At 40.6% G+C, this 12,762-nt stretch overlaps 1 protein-coding gene across 2 annotated transcripts in view; it reads left to right on the forward strand.

Annotated features, from left to right (window-relative positions):
• Window positions 1–12,060, forward strand: part of nsg2 (neuronal vesicle trafficking associated 2) — a 38,100-nt gene extending 26,040 nt beyond the window's left edge. For both annotated transcript variants that reach the window (XM_071461075.1, XM_071461074.1), the window contains exons 4-5: window positions 6,863–6,973; window positions 10,395–12,060. In XM_071461075.1, coding sequence (XP_071317176.1) covers window positions 6,863–6,973; window positions 10,395–10,622 — 339 coding nt within the window. In that variant the 3' untranslated portion in view covers window positions 10,623–12,060. The remainder of the gene's footprint in view (window positions 1–6,862; window positions 6,974–10,394) is intronic.
• Window positions 12,061–12,762: the final 702 nt, after the last annotated feature.

The raw sequence follows: 12,762 nt of genomic DNA on the forward strand, positions 1-12,762 counted from the left end.
ATATAAAGGTATATCAGTCCTTGAAAGAGTATTTATACTTTAAAAAGTATTTAGTTGATAATATTCCTGTTTTCTAAGTATATCTGTACTCTTACTTAAAGAAACCAAATGTTTCATCATCAACCAGTGAAAAACCACAAGATTTAAAAACCTGGTCCAGAGCCAAAAGGGCCGCTGCTGTCGTGTGCCAAACTACTTTAGTTCTTGATTTTCAAACATCACCAAGCAGCCCTGAGGCAATAATGCAGTACTCCATTTATTTTTTGTCATCATTTACATAATGCCCTTATCCATAACCTGCACATTTATATTCCATGTGCAGTGGCAGAGTAGGTAGGAGCTGGGGTGTTTAGCTCAAGGACAGGCAGGGATCAAACCTGTGACCTTTCAGTTATCGGTTCTTGTTTCCACCCACTTGCCCTAACAGGTACCCTCTGACCCACTTCATTAATTTCTTCAGTGCAAAACTGCCTTAAGAGGATAAGAGAATTTCATTTACAATTTTATGTAGCTTGCTGATCCCTGACTTAAACGCTTATACGTGTGACATGTCGGTGAAGGCTTAGTCTCTCGGTTAGAGACTTCAGCAGGTCACATTTTCATCAACGCTGTTCAGTCTTGAGGCTGCACTGGTTGGTGTATGACGAATGACGAATGCTTTTACTTAACTGTGCATTTTAATGTTCTGAGCTGAGCTGTATGAATAACTTGATGTCTGACTTAATCCCTAATATTAAAACAACAATATGTAACATTTTTCTAATATTTTTCAGTTGAAATATGCAATAAAACATATCTGACCCATACCAGACCCATTGAGCAGCCTGGCAGCAGCACAGAGATATAGGAGGTTTTGAGCAAGTCCTGCCTTTCTAACCAATCAGAAAAGGCCAAATGGGCCTGGAATGAGTTTCTGGTCGACTGCTCCTCTCGCACTGAGACTTTGAGCTAGTGTTAGCTGCTATAAGACGTATCTCAGGCTAGCAAGCTCCTGATTCCTGCATTAGCGGAGACAGCGAACAATTAACGGAGGAGGGAGAGAAAAACACCCATTACAAGTTCATCGCAGTCCAAAACCCAAACGCGTGCGATTTACAATAACATGAGGCAGAGAAAATCTCCAAAACCAAATCCATTTCAAGTAGTTTATAGCCTTTACCAGTGTTTCTGTCTGTTGTGATGAAACATGGCCACATGGTGAGAAAGCAGTCATTTGGAGAAGGACACTCGTTCAGGTGATCAGACAAACAAGCCAACAGTTGGATTATCATCTATACCACATTATTTGTGTGTGCACTCACAATATCAGTAATAACACCACACCCAACAGCAAAACTGTGTGCACACAACTACACACGCGGGTAGGTGAAATCTGAACCGGATAGATGGATATCTGCAACCGACAGTTACCGTAAGATAGCCATTTCACCATTTTCTGAGGGTTGGTTCACAAGGCACTCATTTGTCCTTTACTGTTAGATGTTAAATTTGGTGAACATGCTCTGGCTTTTTTGCTGTGATCTGACCTTTAAGCTTTTCAAATTTATTTTCGTAAGGGGAGGGTTTCTCTCCGCTCTGGCTCAACCTGTCACGAAGTTCATTAATTTCATTAATCAACAAACTCCCCTGAGGGCATTACAGATTATTACAGCCCAGATAAAATACATTTAATATATAAAAGAATAACTTTTCACGTTTGATATGAATAGCTCTTTTTTATGCATGTGGCTCAGCATTTCTTGCGCGCTGCAGAGTACACAAAAGAACAGGAAATATGCAGGAAAAAAAACCAGGGCACTGAGCTTCCTTTGTGCTGCTACTGAGAAGGTGTCAGAGGGGTAAGAGGAAAATGAATGAAAAATTGTTGTTTATGCTTTTAGTGGTGTATTGATTGATGCATCAACTGATATACCACTGTGTTTGCTGCCCACCTGCCTGCCTGCCTCTCTGTCTGTCTGTCTGTGCCACCTGCTACCAAGAGGGGCAACCAGATTCTCCATCTGCCCCTGGATCTCTATCATTTGCTCTCCGTCTGCCTTTTCGCTCGCTGCTTTATTGTCTCTGTCATCTCCTCCTTTATTTCTCACTTTGCTCCCCCTGTCTCTCTGTTATCTGTTTTTATCAGCGTCATTTTTCTCTCACATCCCTCTCCTTGTCACACACCCACCTCTCCCCCTTCTCTCTCGCAGACACACACTTACATATTCTCCTCTTTTCCTCGAGTAAATCTGAGGAGGTGTCTGCTCCCCCATATGGCCTGTCAAGTTCCAGCAGTGAGAGTGTGGGTGGTGTGGTGCAAGCTAACATAGCATGGTGTTACTGAAGAATAAGAAGAAGAAAAGAAAAAAAAAAAAACAGGAAATCATATGTCGAACGGTGGTGAAATAGGCTGTGAAACAGGATCCATTTAGGACACTGCCTCTGAACTCATGGTGCACCATGCACAGCCCTAAATAATTAAAAGGAAATTTTGTGGAAGTCAGACGGTGTTAGAGAAAATAAGCAAGTCGAGTGTGTGTGTGTGTGTGTAAAAGAATAGGTGTAGATGCTGAATCTAGGCAGCAGAGGAACAGTCCTACTGGATCTTTTGTAATCCGGTTTGATTGTTTGTCTTCCTTCATAATACACAACTGTCTGGAGCTGCAGCTGCCTGTTGTTTCACCCTGTGATGCAAAAAGAAAAGAAGAAAAATCATATGCATCAAAACACTAGTCTGTAGTTCAATTTTATTTCCATTTTTTCTCCAACAAAATGTTCCAGGACAAACTTCACTGTCTTGCAGAGATAAATGAGAAGATTGTCACGTCTCTGTACGCTAAATGTGAAGCTACTGGCTAACTTAGCTTAGCATAAAGCCTGGAATCAGGAGGAAGCTGCTAGCATGTCTGCCTAGTCTGTTCAAAGGTGACAAAATCCACCTACCAGCACCTTTAAAGCTTTTTTATTTTTATTTATTTATTTTTTTAATCCACACAGAAACCATAATGTAAATATGACAATTCACTGTTTCAGAGGGGGTTCTGTACCTGACTATTTCTTGGCTGGGACTAATAATTTCCTGGAGTCTCCATTCATTACCTGGGAACTGCTTCTGGCCATGAGTAGCATCACTTTTGCACACTAACTGCAATCCCACAATTCCTGTCCCCCCCCCCCCCCTTCATGTTCATAACATGAGTTTGTTTCCCAAATGTCAGACTTTTCCTTTCCGTTGTCTTTCAGGTGCCACCTCATTTTGATTTGTATCTCTTTGTGATTCTTATTAGCAATTTTATGTAATTAGATTATTTCATCTCAACGTTAAATGAATGTGAAATTAAATAAGGAAGACTGAACCTATGATGTTTTACTTCACAGTGCGTATAAAAGGGGTCCAAGATGAGTCAGGTTTTTTTCAAGATTTATCTGTGTTCAGTTTTAATGTTGCTTTAAGTTTTGATTTGTCAGTTCCAATTTCATTTGGGAAAACAGAGAGAATGGGATGGTGTTAAAATGCATTTTTGAATAAAAGCCAAGTTTTTTTTTTTTTTAATCCATGTGAACAGAAGCGTGGGGTTTCTGTCGGCCCTGGGTGGATACGGGGAAACGATTAAAGCCCAGCGGGCACAGTCCCCTGCCACGCAGTCAATCCAATCTCTGCTGATGGAGCCAATCCTTGTTAAGGACACGTTGTTCTTTGTCCAAATTACAGCCACACGCTGCTCGTCTACCTGCATCCAAGACAAACAAGCGCCTGTCTGTTATCTGTGTTGCACAGAGAACAGGATGATGGTTGTGTTGGTGGTGATAGTGGTGCAGGACGACACATACTGCAGCACTAATGACACAACAGCCACATCAACAGAAAATAGGATGATGGTGATGTGGGTGGGAGAAGCTGCCATGTTGGGAAATATCAGGGCCTCATGTTGACCTGCAAAGCTTTATCCTGCTCTATTTTGTTCATTTGCGTAAGATCAGTGTGACCCCACCCTTGGCACAGCTTCAGCTGATATCAGGTAAATAAGTGTAAGAGTATTTTCCTATCATAGAGGAATAATGCATCAGGCCAGTAGATGCTGGCAGATAAAAGTACGAATCCACTTCATGCATGGAGAGAGTCTTCATCCTCGAGCTGTGGCGTTGCCCTGACGACATCCTAAGGTTTACTGCAGAGTTCAGCCAGATTATGAATAATGGAGAAAGGTCAGGATAGATTTTTAATGGATTTATACACCACATGGCTGCAGCTGCATCAACAGGGATTTCACAGCGATCACTTCTATTATAAAGGGTATGTTCTGGCTTGAACTGTTGCTCCGGCTGCTGCTGCTGCCGCTGCTGTGTTGAATCATTGAATGTTAACACAGGCCATACTCTCCATGACAGTGTTATCCCACTAATCTGTTTCATGTGCATGTGTACGTGCAATGTCATAACCCGATGTTAAGCATAATGAAAGAGCGGTCAAACAGTATATTCTGTAGGAGGCAGCTTCATTCAGTAAGCAATCTGCTGAATGACTACTTCACCGTCGGGAAAATAATTCAAATGCATATATGGAGACAAATTTCCTCCATTTCAGTTGTGCAACAGAGCAAATCTCCTCAGTTATTAGCAGCTTCAGTCTTCATTTCATGTTTCAAAGTGTCTGAGCAAAGTTGGGTCTCTGCATGCATAGAACACTCATCGCTCCCTCCATGATATGAGGAGCTTTACAGTAATCCCTCTTCTTAATAAGCCGTTTCATGTATTCCGCTATTCAATTGGGGGTCAGGGTGGGTCTTAATCGGTCATTTCCACGTCTGTTGCCGCTCCAAAAGGCGGATCGCCGTGTCTTTAAATGTGTCCTTTTAATGCACCGCAGTGTGTGATGCGGGAGATGTAATTTACCAAGAGTGTCAGCGGCAACCAAGGCTGAGAGTCGTGTCCCCGAGTTGACACCAAGTAAACAGTCACTTAACTTGCGAGTCCCTGTCCACCCCCATAACGCTGATGGAGACTGATGATCACACCCATGCGTAATTGCTCTGACGCCTCGCTGTGACAGATCATATGGAGAGCAGGAAATTGCGGATGGCGGTCCCTGACTAGACATGGAAACAGGAAATTAGAGATATTCATCCATTACAGAAGGTTTTATTTTCAACTCACTCACTGGGGTAAATCTGACTTTTTAATGGCATTATTATTTTTTTTTTCTTAGTATGTTGGGAAAACAGACATTCACACATGCAGGTGTATGCATACCACACACACACCCCTACTCTGGCATTTATGACTTGGCAGACAATACCACTTTTAAACACAGCTATCCTTTGCACTTCATTTGCATAATTCTAATTAAATGCTCGCTCAGAAGCGCCCAATCATGTTGTCAAGTAGAAGGTAGGAGGAAACAAATCCTTTTATATGTTAATCAGCTTTACTATAACATTGTCTAGCCTGCCAGGGAAATAAATATTTCACACCTCAAACTACACAGAAGCATCAATATGGAGAAATAAATGTATTACTTCCGTCATTTTAGATTAGCTCTGCTTTTGCCTGCTATTAAGCATTTTTCACACTGCATGTATTTTGATTCTGTACAGATGCTTGTCCAAGCAAATGCTGATAACATTTCATAGTTCTTTGTTGTGGAAACTGACCAGAACATTTTAGTTTGTTCTAGTTTTTTTTTTAATATAATTTGTTTAGACCAGCTATTGAGTGGTTTAATTTCCACACTTCAGTGCCTCAGAGCTGTTTGCAGTGTCAGAAAATGTGATTCATAAATCTGTTCAACACCAGAGAGAAAACAAAACTCTTTTTTTTCTTCTTGTTTTCTGCTTCTGGTTGTAAACAGCTGAAAACATTCAGAAAGTAGATGAAAGTTGTAATTGATTTCTCTTGCTGACTGCAGTGCACTGACAGTCAGCACAGGTTTGATGGCAGAAAGTGCACTTCCTGTGATTGATTCATGCAGCTGACTCAAAAACAAAATGCCCAACAACTGAAATCAACATTGAAGTAGACATTTATATTGCTTTGGACAGAAACGTCTGCCAAATGAATGTAATAATTGATACACTCATTCATGAATGCCCAGTCCTAAATTAATAGGCCCTTGTGGAAATACAGCTTGTAATAATAAAGTTCAGTATAATAAGTTCATGTCACATGACAAAATTTCACCATCTGCGGAACAGGGGGTGATATCGTTGAGGATTACAGGAAGATTTTAGGAAAGCTGAGAGAGCTCTGCAGTAGTTTTAGTGAGCTTGGTTCTTTCACTTTTGCAGGACATTAGTGAGTTAATGAAGGTGAGGTGGGTGGGTGGGGGGGTTATGCATATTAATCATCATCAACATAGCTAGAAGTTTGCATTTACAGTCGACCTTTTAAACATTTTGACATGTTTAAGTAAGAGAAGCACAGGTTTTAATAATAAAATGAATGATTTCAAGAACAAATTTATCTGCTTCTGTATGTAAGAAATATGAAAATAGAAAACAGAGAGCAAAGGTAAACAGCAGAGTGGTTCTTCTCATGTGCTACCGCTTTACGTCAATGACTTGGTGTTTTATATTTCTCCAATTCAAGCAGCGCAGTGTCTGTGGAAACAAAGTAGTTCTGAACAGTGTCACCACCTGAGTCATTCATCATATAGCTCAACAGGAACACCTTGCCTTGAGGAGCCATTGACCTCAGTCAGCAGCATCTTACCATTTATTATGATTACACACACACACACACACACAAAGACACACACTAGTGCACACACTCCATCTTTCTCACTAAGCCTAACCCTGTCTCACATATACAGTATAAACCATGCACTCAAGACACTCTTTTATTGCTGTGGCGCACACACACTGACCAGCGTTTGTCCTCCCTCCAGGTGACGATCCTGATCATCCTGGCCCTGGCCTTCCTCGCCTGCATCGTGTTCCTGGTGGTTTACAAAGCCTTCACCTACGACCATGCCTGCCCAGATGGATTCATTTATAAGGTAAGACATATAATTGGCCCTTATTTCATTATTTAGTGTTACTACACATCAGTCCACAGCCCTGAGATAGACAGGTGGTCAACAGGGCAGGTGGATTGTGCGGGTCATGGAATAGCCCCCTCACAGTTAAATAGACATGTAACTAATGGTAGTGTACTACTGCTCATGTTAATAGTATACATTAATAAGAAGAGTAGCTTTATTACATTTATTATTAAATGAAAAGATAAATAAAATAAACAAATATTTGAATTGCCAATTACTTATTGACAGTAAGTAACTGAAAAATATATACACAGCTCCACTGCTTCATATTATGTCAAACAACAATAACGAACTGGTGTGAGCCCAGCCCCGGTGCTCATGGTAGCCAGTCTGATTATGACAGACGTGTCCGTTGTAATTTAGTTTGTGTGTGTGTGTGAATCAATATGGGTCGGTCAATGTTGATCTTGTCGTGGGCGGCCGCAAATAAATGAAACACTGCACAGTGAAACCAGAACATTGTAGTTTGTTTTTCCGTTTTTGTTTTAAATATATTTTGTTACATTTTGTTTAGAGCAGCTATTGAATGGCTTAATTTGCACACTTGAGTGCCTCAGAGGCGCTTGAAGTGTCAGAAAATACAATGCATAAATCTGTTTGCCACGGGAGAGAAAGCAAAGAACTAATGTCCATCACAATTTCCAACAGCTCAAGGTGCTCGCGTTATCAGACCAACAGTCAAAACACGAAAGATTTTCCACTGTCAGTGATTTAACACAGAAAAAAGCAGCATATCCTCACATTCTGATTGAGACGTGACGTAAAGGGTTAATCAGTGAACATTACTTTGTGTCACTTAAGTAACTCATCAACTGATTATTCGATTCCTCACTAGAATCAGTCTGCCATTTTGGCAAATATTCAGTGAGGTGTCCTTGTCCTCTCTGCCCTTCACTGTCTCCTTCTCCACTGTCCTCCTATTAGGATGAGTTCACCACCCAGTCTCCTACGGGAGAAGAATAAAATAAGAATAAAATGCTTCTGCCCTACTTTTACTAATTTGTGAGGTCATGATACAGGGAGAGGCTAACGAGGCTTAACAGATGAACAATCATCAATCAATGGTATCAGTGGTTTTGTCAGGACCAGTCTAATCAAGTGTAATTTGATGCCTTTGTTCCTTGACACAGAAGCTGAAGAAAGAGACTCCATTGAGGGCGATCTCAATTGTCATTAGCTATGTTGACTATTAGATGGAAATTAGACAAATTAGACTTACTGCCTGATTTACAATAATTCATGGATTACTCTTAAAAAAGGCATATGCAGCCATCCTCATTCAAAAATCTGCTGCTGGGAAATGTACTGTGTATTGGTTGAGGTACAGTGTGTGGATGCAGGAAGCTTCTCTCTCCTCTCCTCTGGTGCTCATAGATTTCCCCTGCACTGCACTTCTAAGTTTCACAGTACTTTACGCGAGGTCACCTTGGAAGTCTGTGTTTCTGGTCAGATCTGGTCTTTCAGATGGAATAAATGTAGTAGCAGGCTCACAACCTCTGCAGGGGCTCAGGCTGCAGTCTGCAGAGGTATTATTAGCAGTGCCACATGCATGCGCGCCAGGTGCAAAAGTGTCAATGTATGTGCACGCACCTGCACGCGCACGATGAAACACAAGGTTGGAGATACAGACTCAAGAACATAAATGGGTTGAAAATATGCTAATGCGCTCCATTATAGTATTATGGTCCCCATTCTCCTCTATACGTTACTACACAGAGCTGCTCCATCAGCTTCAGCAATATAAATGGCTTCTTCTTCCTCTTCACTACTCCCACTCATCCAGATTATCGGTTTGGCTGTTTGTTTATGGGGAGAAGAATATGACCTTGACAGTAAACACTGCTTTTTCTTATCTTCTTTTCAAAGCTATTCAGAGTCCATTACCTGAATTTCTTCTGAGACATTTTTGGTCTTCAGTCAATATTTTGCATCACTGATAAAATGAATTTTCTTGCTGCCTTATAAGAGCCAATTTAGCCGCTACATGTAGTATTTAAGAGTGCTTCAATGTACCATGTCTGAATTATATAGAAAATCAGTTCCACTTCTTTTTCTGTTGTCCCTTTTAATGGGAACCCTGTAAATAGTATCGTAAGATAAATCGATTTTTTCAAACATGGTTAATGTTCACAGACTGAATTGGCTATTCACATATAAAACTCAGTTACTTGGAGAAAGCCTGGAAAATAAGTAAGAAAGCCTCTTATCAGTTTCCTTCCTTTGCTATTTGGTGCACAATTGAAATTTTGAAATAAATACGTAACCTGAAATCATTCAGCGTATATAACATTATGATTGGTGTTTGTTTTGTTTTTTTACCCCTTTACAACAAAATGGTATGACTCTACAATTATTCATTTTAATATCAAACCTGTGATGAGTGCTATTTTGCAAATCGCAAGAGCCCTGATTTTAATTAGAGCGTAATTATACCTATTTAACAGTTCTAAACAAGCTGTAGTGAGCAATCGTTTAAGTGGTCAGAGGAAGATTGCTCAGCTGTAGTTAATTAACCTTAATTATGTGCCAAAGAAAAGTAAGTCTTGTGTGTGTTGGCTGATTCATGCTCGCTGCATGAATAAGTACTTTGTTAAGGTTGGAGGACCTTTGTCATCATGGTACCAACAATAAACACATGGTAGTGGAACGGTTGTGGTCAAAAGAAAATGTGAACCTTCAATTTGAAATGAGAAATGAACAGCGGTCTCTTGTGTTAAAGACTAATGTTTAGTCGACCCATCCATCCACCCAAACCAAGACTGTGTGGCTCCAACATCACCTGGCTTCGTCTTTTTGCTCCCTTCAGAATCACAACAGCCACTGGAGGGCTTTGTGATGTGAATGCGTGTTGTTTTGGGGCATGTGCTGAAGTGACTAATTCTGTCTCACGCGACCACTATTGTAACTATGGGTTGGGTGAGAAAACCACTAATGTCTTATCTTAATAAATGTGAGCCCAGTTGGTTAATTTTCTGCAGAAAGTGGGTAATTTACCTTAACATGTGACTTTTTTTGTGACTGGTTCATTTGAAGCCTGGCAGGACTTGAGAACAACAACAGCATCATTTTTTATCAGATTCTGTGAATGTAGAAACAAGATAAGCTTTTGATTATACTTGGTCCAACAAATCTGGTTCAAAACTATGTAAACAACACCAACAGACTTGTTTTTCAAGTCATGGAAAATTATTAGAAATGATGTGGTCAGAAAATTGCATTCAGATATTTTCCTCAAATCATTCTGTGCTACAAAAGTGTTCAGTGGAACTGTCCTATCTTGATAATTGGTAATAAAAAAGATGCTACATATAGCACCTTTAACACTGAACTCACTGATAAATGTTCTGAACCTCACTGCTCTCTTTCTCCGTCACAGCACAAGCGCTGTATCCCAGCCTCTCTGGAGGCCTACTACGCTGCCCAGGATGCCAACTCGAGGGGCCGTTTCTACACAGTGATCAGCCACTACAGCATGGCCAAGCAGACCACCTCGCACTCTGTCTCCCCCTGGCTTCCTGGTGGGGTTGGGGGGGGGCAGCAGCAGCAGCAGCAGCAGCAGCAGCAGCAGCATGATGCTAAACCCCCGAGCAGCGAGGGCCACTGAGTTAGCTGAGGGGGTTAAAGGATGGTGTAAACACACGCAGACACATGCACACATGAAGAAACATACATAGACACAGGAAAGTGTAGAAACACATGTAGGAGAACGTGTAGAAATATAGACAGAACAGATGCACATTAACACAGCAGCTACATATATAACGCCAATATAGAGTGAAAACATGCATGCAGACATAATGACACACAAGCACATGCTAGGCCATATTCTGATTTACCTTGTCTGCCCATTTAAACGCTCTGTCTCTTATCGAGGAGCATTTCCCATTGACCTTTTGCTCTCTTGGGAATATCATCAACTGCTAATACACACTCACATTTACAAACACACACACACAAACACACAGAGTCTGCTGCTTGTTATCCTCCTCTCATTTATTATTATTGACTGTCATGATATATTTATTTTTTACTGTAATGTATGGATGTTTTGTATGTATTTACCAGGCAACTCTTTGTACAAAGGCACGAGTCAATGCTGAATTTCACGCTTCCTCTCTGTGAGATTCTTTGGAGTTTGGAGTGTTTTTTTTTTTTTCTAAGTGTGTATACTGCAGTTACTGTATATTCATTCACAGCCCCTTTTCTTTCTGGCCTTTCTTGTCTAAGATGCATAACCTTAGGCACATCTGTCAATCTCCACACACACACACACACACACACACACACACACACACACACACACACACACACACACACAGATCACGTCATTTTCCAACCTAAAATACGTCAGTATGGTCCTTGTATTGCTGTAATACATTTTTAAATACAAATTTCAGCTCTGACGTTGACTCTGAGTTGTCCACATCCACAACATGACCTGAGTTGATTGAATGAATTTTTCCATCACGGCTGTTTGATAGCTCACATTCAGTGACATTTTCAATGTGCTGTGCTATACATTTTAAATCCCCAAATCCCACGGTGACCCAAGCTGTACATAGAACTGTGTATTCAGGCTAGTTTTTTGTGTGTATGCATTGTAGTAGCTTTTATTAGGAGGTTTTTCTTTTCTTTTTTTATTTACTTATTTATTTTTTTACAGACCTACAATTCCTCCATGCAAGTTACTTACATATTGCTTCAGTTGCCAGTCTTGTAGCTCCATTAAACACAGTGTTGCAGATTGGAGAGGAACTACTGTGTGTACCACTGTCTCTTGCCAAAACTCTTTTTTTTCCCCCACTGTGTTTCGTTATGTTTATAGATGGGCTTCAACTGCAGCCGAATTTTGTTCCTGTACTGTTATTTTTGTTTGTTTTTTTTTTCATTTTGTAATGTTGGACCCATTGTCAAGAGCGCTTTTATGAGATATTGTGATGTCGTCAGTTAATATGTAGCGAAACCTGGTGTAATTTATCAGTGTGCATCCTCGTCCCTCTTCTCTTGGTTTGAATTCAAAATAAAAACAAGCTGTGACCTGTGCTGAGTGTGCCTGTCAGTCCCATTTACAGCTGTGTCTCTTTAGCGCTCACACGGGCGCCTAATGCAGCCCAGAGGCAGAGCAATGTGAATGACAGTGATGAATTTTCATACAGCGCGTTATATTCAAATGTTCATACGCCAGCTCAAATTCATATTACATCAGATATGTGGTCTGTAACTTTCCACAGCGGTGGAGAGCAGGTTTGCGGGCTTTAATGATGAGCACCTGTGATTGACAAGCAAAAAAAAAAACTAAAAGTACCAGTAAAATAGTTGTATCTATAATGAATACTGGATATATTATTCATTTAAGGAGCCCTCTGTCCGTGGCAGATAAGTCCTGTTTTTCTTATGTGCAGCACTGACAACAGTGTCCTCAGTGAGTGACATGAATAGTTGATTTTCCTAATTAGAGGCTTGTATTCTAACAAGTCCATCAGCTGTCTGTGTTTTCTCCCTACTGAGCAGTGAAACAGGCACTGAATGCAGCAGCTTTCAGAGACAGAGAGAGAGAGAGAGAGAGAGAGAGTGAGAGAGACAGAGAGAAGAAAAAAACAAGAGGAAAAAGAGAAAAATCAACTGTGTATCACTTTGGACAAATATGAACACATGAAGAAATGTACAGAAATGTGCCATCAGTAAGCAATGAATAGATTTATCAGCATCCACCACACAAGTGAGAGGAGACAGCAACACCATCC

This window comes from Trachinotus anak, unplaced genomic scaffold (assembly GCF_046630095.1).
Source record: "Trachinotus anak isolate AG129_WGS33_773 ecotype Australia unplaced genomic scaffold, CSIRO_AGI_Tana_v1 ptg000024l, whole genome shotgun sequence".
In the NCBI taxonomy this organism is placed as follows: domain Eukaryota; kingdom Metazoa; phylum Chordata; class Actinopteri; order Carangiformes; family Carangidae; genus Trachinotus; species Trachinotus anak.